The sequence below is a fragment of the Amblyomma maculatum genome, chromosome 3 (genome assembly GCF_055883805.1).
Source record: "Amblyomma maculatum isolate TAMU_Amacu chromosome 3, ASM5588380v1, whole genome shotgun sequence".
NCBI classification, from domain to species: Eukaryota; Metazoa; Arthropoda; class Arachnida; order Ixodida; family Ixodidae; genus Amblyomma; species Amblyomma maculatum.
Window position 1 is genome coordinate 135,603,644 of NC_139346.1, and position 16,129 is coordinate 135,619,772.

Consider the following 16,129-nt stretch of genomic DNA (forward strand, 5'->3'; position numbering starts at 1 on the left):
TTGGAGTATTAGAGCTGCAAGAAGCTCAGCAATTACATCACTGGCAAATTATGTGCGTGTCACAACCCCAGTATAGTACCCCCGGTTAGCATGAATGCTGCATTGTCGCTAAGTAATCACAGCACTGCATGCTTGGCAGGGGTAGAGATCCGCAGTTATTCTATAAGAAGAATATGAAGTATTTTGTACCGCACCCTCATTCCGTCAAGAGAAATTAAATATCCCACCTGATCCGCGCGTTTTCGATCTCTTGCAGCAGTTTCTGGAACTTCGGTGTTGAGGCAAGGAGTTCATAAGCCTTCGTTGTCACCACAAATCCACGTGGGACTGAAAACTAAATTTGTGTGTAAAAAACAAAGCATCAGTTATATCCAGGGGAATTGTTATTGAGAGTAAACATGGCGCGCAGACAGTATTTTTTACGTGTAATAAAAACAAAAATATCCGCATAGCAGTCGTTCAATTTTTCACAATTTCGGTCTTCATCTTCTATTGGGCTAAACATTATGTAAAAAAATACTCGGGGTTTAATTGGGCGTAAACTGGTTAACATGTGCGAAAGCTCGGTTTGGCATGCTTTCTCTTGCCAGTTCATAATAGAGAGACTGGCATGACTTCGACATAACGTTCAACGTATTTGTTGCGCGGTGTTGAATTAGAGGTAATATGTCATCGGTTCCGATTTCTATACCAAACTAGCGTCGAAATTGACTACGGTTGCATTGACTGATTGATGTTAAAAAGGAAGTGAAATGGCATGATACCACTGTGAACACTGCAAGAAAGCGGTTGCTCCGGGAAGTTGATATAAAAGGAGAAATCTCGTGGCTTATGGAGGCCCGTTCGTGATGGCGAACGAGCAAATGGTGCGCCAGAGGCGGTAACGGGGAAGAGGGTGAGGGGGGTCAGAAATTTATATGTTGTGCATGCTGTCGTCCTATACGATGCCTGGGTGGCGCAACAAACGCTAGTGTCGCATTTTCTTTGGCAACCAGCCAGGCACTAGTAAATGTCTTCCTTGACTCTCAAGACCTCTTAGTGCTTTCGCACTAGTAATGAGTTTGTCACAAAAATGCTTCAGAGTCTGAGCGTTGTTCTGAATAAAGACTGCTAGAATGACGGAAATACTGGCAACGAAAAACGTCCTTTTCCGTACACTGGTCAATTACATAACGTCCAAAGGATTACTATACGTCTGAGGTAAAAAAGTGGTTGTTCACAAGGATAAAAAGTACGGAATATTTTTCAAAGAGCATGCTGGGGCCCGCTCAAGAAAAATGACGTCATCAGTGGTGCAGTATGTCGCACCTTGAAATAAGGATGACGTCATAAGTGTAGTATTTCGTACCTCTAAATAAATGATGACGTAGTAAATCGTGCCTTGTAATGAGTGTGACTATGACGTCATCACATGATGACTTCACCATGTGTGACTAGTAGTAATGTCACCAGGCAATTAGCTTTAATAATCATCATCCTCACGCTTATACGTAACTGACCCCGCCGGGCGTCCGATCCAGGAGTCTGTGCGGCGCCTTTCACTTGGCGCTTCCTCAAACACCGCACCACACAGCATATAGAAGCAGACACAGGACAACAGGCATCAGCGGTGTTTTAAATTAGTTTACAGTAAAGAAAAGGAGCCGTATCTGTCACAATTTTTCGCGGACACCTTACCCGAGCAGTAAGGAAAACAAACTGATTGATTTATAAGACGGGAAAGACATGGTAACTGTCTCCCTAGGTTTCTGTGGACACCTCAACCGCGCCGCAAAGGAAGGGAGGTAGGTGGGAGTGAAAGTTAAAAGAGAGAAATAGGAGCCGGTAGTGGAGGGCTGCGGAGTAATTTCGACCACCTGGGGATCTTTAACGTGCGCTGACATCACACAAAACACGGATGCCTCTTCGTTTCGCCTCCATCAAAACGCATCCCCCCAGGTCGGGTTCGAACCCGGAAACTCTGGCACAGTAATCGGGCGTCTTACCAGAAAAGGAGGAAGGTGGGAGTGAAAAGAAATTAGAGAGTCTCTTAAATGTCTCTTAAGAGGAGAATGGCGAAAGCCTACCCTTCCTATCTTATTTGCCTCCTATCGTTAGCCTCTTGTCGGCATTCGTTGCAGTGCTACATATAGTTATAATTGGTTTACAGGAAAGGAAAAGCGCACTATCACACTTTCTCCGGCAAGTGTGAGTTGGACAGTACACCATCGCTCCTGTCGCGTGGCATTCATTGGCGCGCGTTCAAGTGTGGCATTGCAGATGGCAGGGAAGCATGCCGCCTCGGCGGATCAGAACACCGCAAAAGTGGGACACACTTTGTCCACGACAGCATGACCCATTAAAAATTTTCGCCTTAAAAGAGAGAAAGAGTTGGCGTCGTGGAGGACTTCTGACCACTGCGCGACAGAAGCTTTTCGCCTCTGTGCAATTTAGTGCGATGAGGCCTCCTACAAAAGTGCCTCCCAGAATGTTTCTCAGCAATGTGGCGCTCACCGTGCCGAGATCAGTGGCGATAGACTGCAGTACAGCGAGGGAAGATCCTTTACCGCCAGTCAGCTCAGGTACCTTGCTGCAAGCGTCTTGGATATCTGACACAAGCGGGGCCACCTCAGGGATATCTGTCTCTGTGTGTGTAAAGTTAAGAACCAGTGAGAAAAGCTTATAACTGGGTAAAAAAACAGGATAAGAACATTTGGTTAGCGTAGAAGACTTTTTACACGTCCTCTAACAAACTATATTAATCTCGTACAATTGGGTAGTGAGTTCGAGAAGCATCTTTGGCAATGAAACTCTCAGGATTCGTTTAAGTTGTCTTTCAAACCTACTCGTCAACTTCCACAAATGGTGGCTAATACGGACACAGAGATGGAAATTACTTTATCAATATGCACGAGCAACCTCACAGATATCACGGCAGGTTGCACTAACTCTGAAAATTGTTTTTAGGAGAATTAGTACTCTGTGAATATGAGAATGTATTGTTTTTAAATAAAAGAAATCCGTGCTTTTATTTTGGATATCGTGACTGGGCACAGGAGGATGATCTACTGTGAGTCTGTAATGAGCACAGGAGCTTTGGGTCGTGACTTGACACAGTGAAATGTCCATATGTAACGACCGAAACAGAAAAAAAAAAATGATCTAAGCTGAATAGAAACGTTGTTTTCTGGTATTGGTGTTTGCGAGGAAGGAAGAATGTTAGGTCAGTGAGTATGCTTTTCAAAACATTATACAGCAGAATCAACAAACTTTCTCAGAAATGAACATAAAAAGCTCGCAACGTAACAGTCTAATCGATGCGTCCTAAAGTACTAAGTAATATTTGTTCGCGGTTTTATTAAAACCGACGTGAAACACCGGAATGATTATAGGCAGTAGCGGAAGCCGCTGATGCCGCATAAGAATGTATTGCAATGAGATTGCTTTATGCCGACCACTAGATTTATTTATTTGGCACCTGGGCCTCCATGAAAGCAAAAGGAAAGAATGAGGTCTACAGGAACTCTTGTTTTGCAGAACGTAAGTGGAGCCTAATTACCACTGCAAAAAAAAAAAAAAACTCTGCATCAGCTGGGGAAACCGCCTTAGTGAGCGAACTCCTGTACAGAGGACTTTACTATATATGTTTCTTTTTTTTAATCCCTTATTTTAGTTCTTTCCAACAGCAATGAGTCGAATACCTTTCAAAACATAATAAAGCGCGCATTTACGATGTTCGTATTCGGCAGTGCAAACTTAAACAGGGCGTTTTTGCCAAATAAATGGACTGGCAACAGAGTTATTTTTTAAGTTCGGGGCTATTGCTTGCATGGGCTTTCGCCCCCATATTCTCTATACTTATCTGAAACATATTGATACGTGGCAAGGTTAGTGCACGAAGGTTAGTCCAGGATGACACTGCACACAAAGCACAGAAGCACAGCAGCAGCGTCAACCTTCTTCTAGCACTAAACGTTGCTACCACTTTGCCTTCTTCTGTGTCACTGTTGCTGATCGCTGTCTTCTTTAACGTCCAGTGATGCAGGGCATATATGTCACATTACCCCCCCACGAAAAGCCCACTCCCGGTGCGCACTAGGACAAACAACTGCAGGAGTAGTACGGCTTCATTCTGGCGACATGAACAATCTCGGTGCGAGGCATAGAGAACTGTCGCGGCGGTTATACAGAGGCGACCTCGTATGTCACAGGAGTGATTGGCCGTAAAACACGGTAGGGTCCTGCGTAGCGTGGCAAGAGCTTCTCACACAGCCCAACTTTGCGAGCGGGAGTCCAGAGCAAGACGAGAGAGCTCGGAGAGTAGTGGACATCCCAGTGGCGAGAATCATCGTGCTGTTTTTGAGAATTTTGGGAGGACGCCAGTCGGCGGCGAGCAATAACACGGGCGGTGTCAGCTCGGGAGATGGCGTCACGAACGTAGCAACTGGCGTTAGCGGTGGGAGGCAGTACGCTGTCAAAAGGATGGGGAGGGTCGCGGCCGTATAAAATATAAAACGGTGAGTAGCTCATTTTGTCGTGACGAGAGGAATTGTACGCGAACGTTACAAACGGCAAAGTAATATCCCAGTCATGGTGATCATCCGAGACATACATTGATAGCATGTCCGTGAGCGTGCGGTTGAGGCGTTCGGTGAGGCCGTTCTTTTGTGGATGGTAAGCGGTGGTAAAATAGTGTTTAATAGAGCAGTACCGAAGAATTTCGTCGACCACTCGAGCAAGAAAGCAACGGCCACGGTCAGTGAGCAGCTGGCGTGGAGCACCAAGGAGCAGGATGGCGTCGTGGAAAAGAAACGCAGCCATGCTGGTGGGTATCGCTCGGGTGACAGCGTAACGCGTAGTATAATCCGTGGCCACCAAAATCCATTTATTCCCCGACGCAGAAAGTGGGAAAGGCCCGAGGAGGTCAAGGCCAACTCGGGAAAACGGGTCTACTGGGATGTCGATCGGCTGCCGGGATCCAGCAGGCATAACCGAGGGCTTCTTCCGTCGCTGACACCGGTCACAAGAAACCATGTAACGACGAACAGAGCGATAGGGGCCTGGCCAAAATAAGCGGCTCGGCGCCATCTGGTTGCATATTCCGTCGGTATAAGGTGCCGTTGTGGAGCACGAACAGAGCAACGGTAGCATGAAGGGGATCAGTGCTGAGGCGATTGATAATGCTACAAAGCTTAAAATCTAAGCGCTGCTCGTGGGGAATGTTTGAAAGGTCAGAGATGGCTAACACATATGTATCATCGTCGCACTCGCTCGCAGGTTTCGGATCTACCGGGTTGCGGGACAGGCAATCGGCGTCAGCGTGCAGCCGGTCAGACTTGTGAACGAGAGGAAAAGTGTATTCCTGAAGGCGGAGGGCCCAATGGCCCAGGCGACCAGTAGGGTCCTTCAGCGTAGAAAGCCAGCATAAGGCATGGTGGTCGGTGATGACGGAGAACGGGCGGCCAAACAAATAAGGGCGAAACTTTGTAATGGCCCACACGAGGGCTAAGCACTAACGTTCTGTGATCGAGTAATTTCGTTCAGCCGCAGAAAGGAGGCGACTGGCATAAGCAATGACGCGAGTGCGACCCATCTGTTGTTGGGCGAGTATGGCACCAATACCGTGACCACTGGCGTCGGTGCGTACCTCCACTGGTGCCGAAGGATTGAAGTGTGCCAGGACGGGCGGGTTGGTGAGGGCTGCAATGAGCGCAGAAAAGGCTTGGGATTGTTCTTGGTCCCAGGAAAATGGAGCGTCGTTCTTCAAAAGATTGGTGAGTGGACGAGCCGTCTCCGCAAAGTTGGGTACGAACCGCCGAAAATAGAAGCAAAGCCCAAGAAAACTACGCACGTCACTGGTACAACGGGGTGTGGGAAATGCACTTACAGACGTATTTTGTCTGGATCAGGTGGATCGCCATGGGTGTCGACCACGTGACCGAGCCCCTTGAGTTCACGTCGGCCGAAGCTTCGGAGGATGCCAAGAATGGCATCAAGGCGATGGAGATGGCTTTCGAATGTAGAAGAAAATACAATGACGTCATCGAGGTAGCACAAGCACGCCGTCCGTTTCAAGCCGCGCAGGAGAGAGTCCATCATGCGCTCGAATGTTGCGGGCGCATTACACAAGCCGAAAGGCATCACCTTGAATTGATACAGGCCATCGGGAGTGACGAAGGCGGTCTTCTCTCGGCCCCGTTCGTCGACTGCGATCTGCCAATAACCGGAACGAAGATCAATGGAAGAGAAATAGCTGGCACCGTGCAAGCAGTCGAGGGCATCATCTATCCTAGGGAGCGGGTAAACGTCTTTCTTTGTAATTTTGTTGAGGTGTCGGTAATCAACGCAGAATCTCCAGGTATTGTCCTTCTTTTTAACAAGCGCGACAGGCGACGCCCAGGGACTGCTCGAAGGCTCTATAATGGTTTTTGCTAACATCTTGTCCATTTCATCTTGTATGACGCGTCGTTCAGAAATGGCGACTAGATAAGGTCTTCTGTAAATTGGGCGGCCGTCTCCGGTGTCGATACGATCTGTAACGAGGGACGTTTCTCCTAAGGGGCGGTCACCAAAATCGAAAATATCGCTGTACGAATTCAGAAGACTCGTAAGGGCTGTAGCATGGTCAGGGCGCAAGTTAGGTGCAACCATTCCTGATATGCGGGCCTCCGGAGGGGGGGACGATGCAAGTCGTATCGATACTTCAGCAGTAGGGTCAGGTAAAAGAGCGACAACTGTGACGTCAGACAGTGGAGTCATTTCAGCGAGAGTAATGCCCTCAGGAAGAACGTGCACAAAAAGGCCGAAGTTCAAGACTGGAACATAAGCGTCGTTATTTTCTACGTGCACGATGTTATGAGGAAGAGCGATTCTACGCTGCAGTGTCACGTCGGTTATGGGGCAAATAACGTAGTCGCCATCAGGAACGAAGGGGAAAGGCGACATGAGCACTTACACTGCAACATCTGGGGGGCAGACGAGTAAATGTAGAGGATCGGAGACGGAGCGTTGAAGTATCAGAGGCCTGTTTGTCGGGACAGAGTGGCAGGTTCAGATGAACCAGTGCAGAGGAACAGTCAATGAGCGCGGAATGTGCAGTTAGAAAGTCGAGTCCTAATATAACGTCGTGAGGGCAACTAGTGAGCACTGTAAATATCACAGGGACATGGCGGTCGGCAATGGTAATTCTCGCAGTACACATACCAATCACAGTAGCTGTGTTGCCATCAGCAACACGAACGGTAGATGAGGAAGCGTGTGTGAGGACTTTGTTGAGGCGTTGACGGAACGAGGAACTGAGGACGGAAATGTGGGCGCCAGTGTCAATAAGGGCATAAACTGAGACTACGTCCAAAAAACGTCAATGGGATTACGTCTGGGTGCGAGGGTCAGTTCCGAGTTGACAGTCCGGGTCGGTAATGTAGCGTCACTCCCGGGCGCTGCACTCGCTAGTTTCCCGAGTAGGCGCCGGCGTATGATGGGGAGGAGTTGCGACGAGGCAGCGGCGAACGAGATCGACGAGACCGTGGAGATGGAGATCGGCTGGAGTGACGGGCACTTGAGACGGCTTCGGTGTGAGGTTCATCTGTGTGAGGAGGGAGTATCTAGGTTCATCATATGCGGGGCGGAGCTGTTCAGGTTGGGCAGGGAAGCGTCGAGGTCCGTAGTAGTACCGATGATCAGCGTTGTAATAAGAACGAGGGGTGGGGAAGGTGCGACTGCGGCAATAACGTGAAGTATGGCCGGCTCGACAGCAAATAAAACAAATTGCCTGTCATCTGAGGTGCGCCACTCTGCAGGACTGCGACTAACGTAGCCCCGTGGGGGAGCTTGGCTAGTAGTTGCAGCAGCCACTACAGGAACAGGATGCGATGGTGACGAGGGCGGTACGAGGTTGGATGAAAGACCGACGTTGGCAAGTTCCTGGCGGACAACAGCCTGTATCATGGCCTCGGTGTCGGGCACTGGAGATGGGAGTGGTGCAGGAGCTAAGGCCTCGAGTTCTCGCCTGACGATCCGAGTCATTGTTGTGGACTGAGAAGGCTGTTGCAGAGGAGCCAGATAATCGCAGGATGATGCAGCTGCCGTGTTCGGAAGGTTCTCAAAGCGATGTACCAAGCGTCGTTGTTTAGCTTACTTGAATCTTCGGCAAACTTGAATCACCGACTCGACGGTAGAGCAATCCATACAGAAGAGGATGTTGAACGCGTCATCTGCGACGCCCTTGAGGATGTGCCCTACCTTTTCACTTTCCAACATGGAGCTGTTCGCCTTGCGACAAAACGCGAGCACGTCTTGAATGTAGGCTAGGTAGGACTCTGTAGTGGATTGGGCGCGAGGCGAAAGTTCGATTTTGGCTGCGAGAGCCCGTCCAGTGGGCTTCCCGAACAAGTCGTGAAGCTTTTGCTTGCAAATTTCCCAGGTCACCAGCTCGTGCTCGTGCTTTTGGAACCACGTGCGAGCGGTTCCCGCCAAATAGAAAACCAGATTGGCCAGCATGTTGGTCGCGTCCCAGTGATTGTTCCTGCTTCATCGCTCATATTCATTCAGCCAGTCGTCAACATCAGTTTGTCTTCGCCATTGAAGATGGGAGGGTGGCGGATTTTTGTGAGGACGAGTGGCTGCGCCGATGTTGTTGCGGTGGTAGGAGCTGCCTCAGACGTCGTAGTGTTCGTTGACGTTGTGATCCCAGGTAGGTGGCGGCCACTACGCAAATCCAGCTTTCGGCTGCTTAAATGGATTTATGTGTGCACACGGGGATCATTAGTCACCTCCACCAAGATGATACGTGGCAAGGTTAGTGCACGAAGGTTAGTCCAGGACGACACAGCACACACAGCACAGAAGCACAGCGTCAACCTTCTTCTAGCACTAAATGTTGCTGCCACTTTGTCTTCTTCTGTGTCACTGTTGCTGATCGTTGTCTTCTTTAACGTCCAGTGATGCAGGGCATATATGCCACAATATTAAAGCTAACATATAAGTTTGGAAAAAAGAACTGGAAAATCTATTTCAAGTTCTTACCGTGGACAATCTTGTGCCTAAAATGGTCAGCACCGGCGGTCGATGGCGGTCCTTGCCTGCGACCAAGTCAAAGTATTATTTAGTGAGGTCGAGATGCCTATGGGGGACGATTTTTACTTGTATATATTACTGGATTTCAAACCTTTTTCTGCAATATTTATTTGAGATACTCGTATACTAGGATTCTTCGAAGAAAGCTGCGAGTTAATGATCACTGTAACGTATTTTACCTCTGCAATAATTCCTTACTGGAAGGGGCTGATGGGCTACAGAGAACTAATGAAATAATTTTCAGTTTGTAAAGTAGGTATATGCACTTTGGGCGCACCTAAATACTCATACATGAAGGTATGCATTTTATGCAAATATACGGACAACGAATATTTCAAATGATGTGTATACATTGGTACTGAATAAATTTTATTATGGTTTTCTTGCCCATTGCGGGTATCTGATCACAAAGTAAGGAACTACTTTTTTTGCAGCTTAATAAATATAGCTCAGAATAATTATACTAAATATATTGTGATTTCTTTTTACACATTTAGAACTTATTAAGCACGCTACACGGTTTCAGATGTGCGGTATATATTGGCGTTGTCTTCAAAATTTCCGGCTTTAATAGCTTTGGTGAAAACCCATAATACATGCTTCCACCCCTGCCCCCCCGCCAGTCTGGTGTACCTGTTGATAATCGGGATGCACATGCTGCTCAAGGCAAATTACACACGTCGTCACACATACTGTATATTTCGGCTTGCCATTTCCGACAGGGGCCAGTGCGTATAGAAAACGACACACAATATTGATACTAAATGGTATTAGTGATGCATGTTCCAGGTTTTAATACTTACATCTGCTCAGATATCAAGAAGCCAGCACCCTTATTCCTCTTGCATTTTAAGTTGATCGCCGTAAGTTCCACTTGGCTTGAGTGGGCAGTGCCTTTTAAAGTTAACGATGGCACGTTGCACTCTGCAGTGATCGCGAAGACTGTCGCAGCTGTTGAAAAAAATATTCGCCACGTCAGAAACGTCAACAGCAGAAACCTGGAGTCTCGAAAAAATTAACATGCTCTAGTCGCATTCTCCTAGAAATAAAAAAAAATGAGATGCAAAACCGCATTAGTTGCCTATAGGATAACAGGCTTAACACAACAGAAAGCAATAGCAAATGGACACATTGCACAAAGCGATATTGAAAAATTGTTTTTTACACTGTGTATGCTCATTCACATGTTTATATGAAAACCATGACAGTGATAATTGTTTAACTGGGAGAGGCCCTGAAACATGTAGAAGTGAATTATGTCCCCGCTGATTGATGCGTGACAAGTGGAGAGCAGTGACCGTAATACATGCACTATTGTATGTGCTCAGTTACTGAGATATCGCAACAGAACCTGCAGCAATTGTTTTGTTTGTATTTCATTTTGCAACTTTGCTTTTGTGTATGTTGTTGCAATGACATGTTTGTAATCTGGTGCGGTTCACTGGTGTGCAAAAAAAAAATATGGCTAGTACAACTCGTCAATGTGGAATGTTTTTTATATAAGTCTGTCGCCTTATATCAGCTTTTAAAGCGGTCGAGGTAGATGTATGTATAAACGGTCTATCGTATTTTATTTACTATGCTCCGAGCCACAGCCCTAATGAAATTCATAGCTGTATCGGTGCTGCAGGTATTGCGAAATGAATGTTTAGTCCCTTCGCGAAGAGCTTGAAAATCATTCGCCTGCCGTAACAATCCACGATGTAAACCAACTACAGCGCGCGCTGCGATGACTGCTGAATGTCTGCATGTTTCGCGCTGGCTTATGCCTTTGTATGCCGTCCATGGCGGATATTTCAATATTGCTATAACATGCGAAGTAACAATTGTTTCCAGTTTTCTGACCTGCTTGCACTGACCACTGCATGCCGATTTAATGGCCCTAGATATATTTACGCTCGCCTGGACAATATCGTCCAATAACGAATGGTTGCCCCATATCATAGGTTAGTATTACCGGCGAGATATTAACATTGTGCACGTGTTATGAGTTGCATGTTGTTCTCCAAGAGCCACGTTATCGTGTTCTCACACTATGCGGTACTTGAGTGCTTCTGATGACTAATATTGGCTGTGAACAGTGACGTGGCAGGTGACGCTCTGCCTGACATACGGTCGCGGTATCATGCACTCGGTGAACAATACGCTTAAAAAGAAGATATGTCTAGATGTTGATTTCCGGTATTACAACAGTACTAAGCTGGGTTTTATTCATTTAATAAAATAAAACGTTTTTTTTTTTCTGTTTGCAAACCCTGGTCACAGCTGATTATCTCATGTCCTACCGTGTTTGTGATTCCTATTGCTGATAGGAACCGTTTTCTACAAAAAGCAATGTTTTAATAGAAATCTTGCATTGTCTGGAGTAAACATGTTTTCCAACAGGTGGGACAAATAGAAAAATCGCGCCTTCACGCCATTCGCCATGACAGAAACAACTTGTTCCCTTTTTGATCTTCTTGCCAGCCAATCGAAAACTTTGAGAGGTCTGATACCAATTTTTTTGATGAGTGCCTGTAGCTTGCTCTGCTCACATATAGGCTGTGTAAAGATAAGTATCCTGTGAACAAAAAAAAAAAAAAACGCGGTATTGCAGGCAATGCACAGACCTTTCCGTTAACTTGATGAAATTAAAAGAGGAGAGCATCTTAAAAGTGGCACATAACTTGAGCCTAAAACGCAGAGCAATGTTTGCTGAAAGATATCGCACGGAAGCATATTGAGCTCGACAGTGCACTAGATTGCACAGTTTTCTCAAAGGTAAGAGTGTACATATCTTGGTACTATCCAGTGATAAGCATACGAGTTTCTTCGCACGTACGTGGCCCTAAGGAGGCTTATTTACTAAAGAATGTTCTTAAGAATCTTTCCGAATGTCTCGCCATCACTACAGATTTCACCATGTTCCGCGAGTAGTCCCGTTACGATAATCATGGTGAAGGTGGATGTGAATGGAAAGCAAGAACTAGAATTCCTCAGCTGTAAGGTACTTCGACGAATATGCCTAGTAGTCATTAGGAGTTCTGGCGGGCGGTGTGCGGAACCATAATTACGAAAAAAAAGCGGGAGCGGTGTTCGTGCTGCGCGTCAGCAGCTTATATAAGTCCAAAATATAGACGACGCTGTGACTGGCTTTGGCTTATAGTTACAAGAAGCGCATAAATTGACAGACGCCGCTGATTTGCACTGACTTGTCTCAATTTCTCTCGCTGATTCAGGAATAAAAAATTTGCCCATGAAGCTCAAACTTCAGAAATAATATCTTAAATTCCTAAAATTTTCTACCTGGGTAAAACAAAAACGGTGCTTGGATATTGATGCCATGGCCCATTAAGAACAATTTTCGCTTTGTCATGAAAATTTGTTTGTACCATACAAACAAGCGGTAAAAATGCATGCTAAGGGCTCGCAACAAAGTCAGTGGTGTAGACATGTGCCAACTGCTTCTGAAAAAGTTCGGCGGATAATGTAGCTTGCAGTTGACTTTTTCATCATTGGAACCAATTTGTGTGCAATGCCTACATCGTGTGAGTATGAGGAAAGCAAATTTCATTACTGCGAGGAGACAGAAAACAATTTGACGTGCGATACGCTATGTAAATTTCCAAGCCAGTATGGCCTATGTACAGGACGCTATCATGGTAAAAAGTGAATTAAAATGCATTAAGAACGTATTATAGAGATATTGAGCTTAATGAGGGTTTTCTATGTGGTTGTTTGAACCGAACTTGTGGGCAGCTAACAAGCAACCTGCACGTGATGTGTGGACAGAAAACTCCCAAATTGTGGACTTCAGAAGCACAAAATGACACCGAAGGAAGGAAATTGCAAATAAAGCCTTTGCTTTCGATAAAGAAAGGGTCCTAGGTTACGAGCAACACAGAGAAGGCGCCTGTAGAGAACCGTTTTTCGAGATTGCGGCAAGTATAGGAGCTCTTTACGGCCTTTAAACAAAAAGAGCACGTGTGCCCACATACTCTGTTCATATGAAAACCGATGTTGTCCAACACACCCGTTCAAACACCTTCCCGTCTGAAGAGTGCCAGCTCTGCTTCATGTGAAAAGCATTTCATAAACAACCCCCTCTATGCGCTCGAGAACATTTTTGTATATTTCGCTCCACAGAATTTATGCTTTATTTTTATTTTATCAAGGGCATTGTAGCATTCAGAAGTGACCTGGAGTATTGGCTAACATACTTTTTTACTTGAATGCGACCCCTTTTGTTTAGAATACGTGCTACATGATGCGAGACTTCAAGTCGAGCTCAAATTCTGCTCTGAATATTCAATAGCCCACACAGTACGAGACATCTTGCCTTTTTGATATTCGGGCAAAGATTTCTGCTATTGTCGACACGACTGACAGACAAGAGCTTGATTATTGAATCCTTTCAATTAAAAGTTCGAAACCACTTTGCCTGTACTGAGAAGACGACTTCATGATTTTAGATTCAAGACATGATGTGCCAGTGAATTGTTCCACGTTTTCAGGAAGTTCCTCCAAATAGAGTAAAAAATTCTGCAACTGGGACAGATAGAATAAGACAATTAGGTCGCCTCCCTCTGAGGTTTAAATTAAATTTTAAATTGGTTCACAGGAAGGGAAAGGCGCAGTAACTGTCACACTTGCTCTGTGGACACCCGAACCGCGCCGTAAGGGAAGGGAGGAGGGTGGGAATGAAAGTGGAAAGAGAGAAAGAGGAGCCGTAGTGGAGGGCTACGGAGTAATTTCGACCACCTGGGGATCTTTAACGTGCGCTGACATCGCACAGCACACGACGCCTCTTCGTTTCGCCTCCATCGAAACGCAGCCGCCGCGGTCGGGTTCGAACCCGGGAACTCCGGCACAGTAGTCGGGCGTCTTACCACTGCACCACCCCGGCGGGGCCCTCTGAGGTTCGCTTATTTTAATATTCTGATTTATTGATATTTAGGTAGTTTGTATGGACTATCTAAAAGATCGTCACTGTGTCTTTCAGGGTTCCTTTCTGTGCCAGGGTAAGTCAAAGAGGGTGCACGTTTGATTAAAACAATTAAAAATAATCCACATATCTGAACATTTTCCGATCTTTTAGCTTCTGAGACTGGCATTGATCTGCCCAGCCGATGTTCCAGTGGTTATCGTGCGTATCTACTCAGCCAGTGCAAGCGAGTTCTATCCAGACCTCAGTGGCAACCTTTCAATGGAGGCAAACACAAAGCATCCGTGTGCTGTGCAATATCAGCGCATGTCAAAAGAACCCCAGGCGAGATGTCGGAACGCAAGGTGGTAAAAACATGAATCTCCATGCCATGAGTCTCTTCAGGACGCTTTCCCCAGAACAAATATTAATTTTTGATTTACAAAACCCAGTTTGCTTTGAAGAGCCTCACCATGGTATTGACAGATTACCACCTTTTGGTTTCTTGAAAACGAGCAACGCCACTACGGCGTCCAGCGAATAAAGCTTACGGTCATTCAGCAGGGCCCATTTAGCCGCTTGCCTGTTTAGCGACAAAAGCTTCTAAACGTCTTTGCTACACACCAGCAATGCAGTCATTTTGCGACGAACCCGCTACTTCTTCAGTGAGATATTTCTTTTTTATCGCTCTTACTTCCAATGCATCACGTGTAACATTTACTGCAGCTATTAAGTACTTATGCGGTCTGCCTATTACAGTGCATATGCATTGATTAAAAATTCCACTGTCATTAGTTCCCTCTTCGGCGTGTCTCATTTAGGATCGTCGTCATTAACAATAAAAGTTGAGCCAAAATCATTGATAATCATTACATGGGCTAGACGCTCGCACGGAGAAGCATAAGAAAACCTCTTGCCATGACATTAATTGCATTTCCCTTACTAATGTAAGGATTGTTTCAGAATTCAATCCTAAGGTGAGAAAGTACTTAACATCAGGGGCCTGCTATTGTGACACAGAAGGACGAAAGTGCAGTTGTCTGAAAGGCAAACTGCTTACTTTAGGTCTTTTACTCGAGCAGTTTTGAGGTGCTAAGTATGATGCCAGAGGAAGGGGGGTGTAGGCGCGAGCTGGAATTTTAACGTAAAATTGAACAAAGCATGGTGGGTCGACTTTTCATATTTACCTAAAAATGTTATATATTGTTGCCTGCTGACTGGAGACGAGCGATCTGCGATTTGGTTTTGCTGCCAAAATTTTTTTCGAGGCACACGGAATTAATAATGACGAAGAGTTTAGGTGCCACGCTTATCTTGTTTGCTGTTTTAGCCAAATTTTGTTATGAATAACGCACAATATAATTTAGATAGGTAGATGAAGATTCTCTTACTAAATATATACATTTTGTTATTTGTATTCAGTTAATGTTTCCTTTTCTGGGTAGTGTAGATATTTTTATAATATTTCTTACAATTGGCCCAGGAAACGTATTTACTTTTTGCAGACCTTTTTCTAAAAAAAGGCCTAAAACAGAGCAGAAATAATTCCCCACTATATTCTCAACAAAAGCTCTACTTACAAGAGTTCGATTTAAGTTGAGGACAACCCAGAGGGCTATGGAACGAAAAATGGTAGGGGTAACATTAAAAGATAGAAAGCGTGCAGAGTGGGTCAGAGAAATAGCTCACGTTACCGACATTCTAGTAGAAATTAAGAAGAAGAAATGGACATGGGCAGGACATGTAGTGCGAAGAGAGGATAACCGATGGTCGCTGAGGGTAACAAACTGGATTCCAAGGGAAGGAAAGCGTAGCAGGGGGCGGCAGAAAGTTAGGTGGGCGGATGAGATTAAGAAGTTCGCAGGGGTCAAGTGGATGCAGCTAGCACAAAACCGGGTTAAGTGGAGAAATATGGGAGAGGCCTTCGCCCTGCAGTGGGTATAATCAGGCTGATGATGATGATGATATTCTCAACATACTTTCCTACTAAACTGCTAAAGGTTGTATTTGTATCACATTTCAAAACAGAGATACAATAGCGTTAGTTTAAAAAAAAAAAACAGCGAACAGTGAATATTTCTGAGAACAATTATAAAAATAACTTTTGATAGTTTGTAGCCTTTACCCACCTATTCTCTTCAACGTCAGCGTTCCTAATCGTTAAAATATATC

At 45.6% G+C, this 16,129-nt stretch overlaps 1 protein-coding gene across 1 annotated transcript in view; it reads right to left on the reverse strand.

Annotated features, from left to right (window-relative positions):
* Positions 1 to 16,129, reverse strand: part of LOC146196144 (uncharacterized) — a 127,249-nt gene that overhangs the window by 85,260 nt on the left and 25,860 nt on the right. The window contains exons 5-8 of the mRNA XM_084596332.1: positions 9,858 to 10,005; positions 9,004 to 9,059; positions 2,494 to 2,624; positions 228 to 334 (exon numbers count right to left, since the gene is read on the reverse strand). Coding sequence (XP_084452458.1) covers positions 228 to 334; positions 2,494 to 2,624; positions 9,004 to 9,059; positions 9,858 to 10,005 — 442 coding nt within the window. The remainder of the gene's footprint in view (positions 1 to 227; positions 335 to 2,493; positions 2,625 to 9,003; positions 9,060 to 9,857; positions 10,006 to 16,129) is intronic.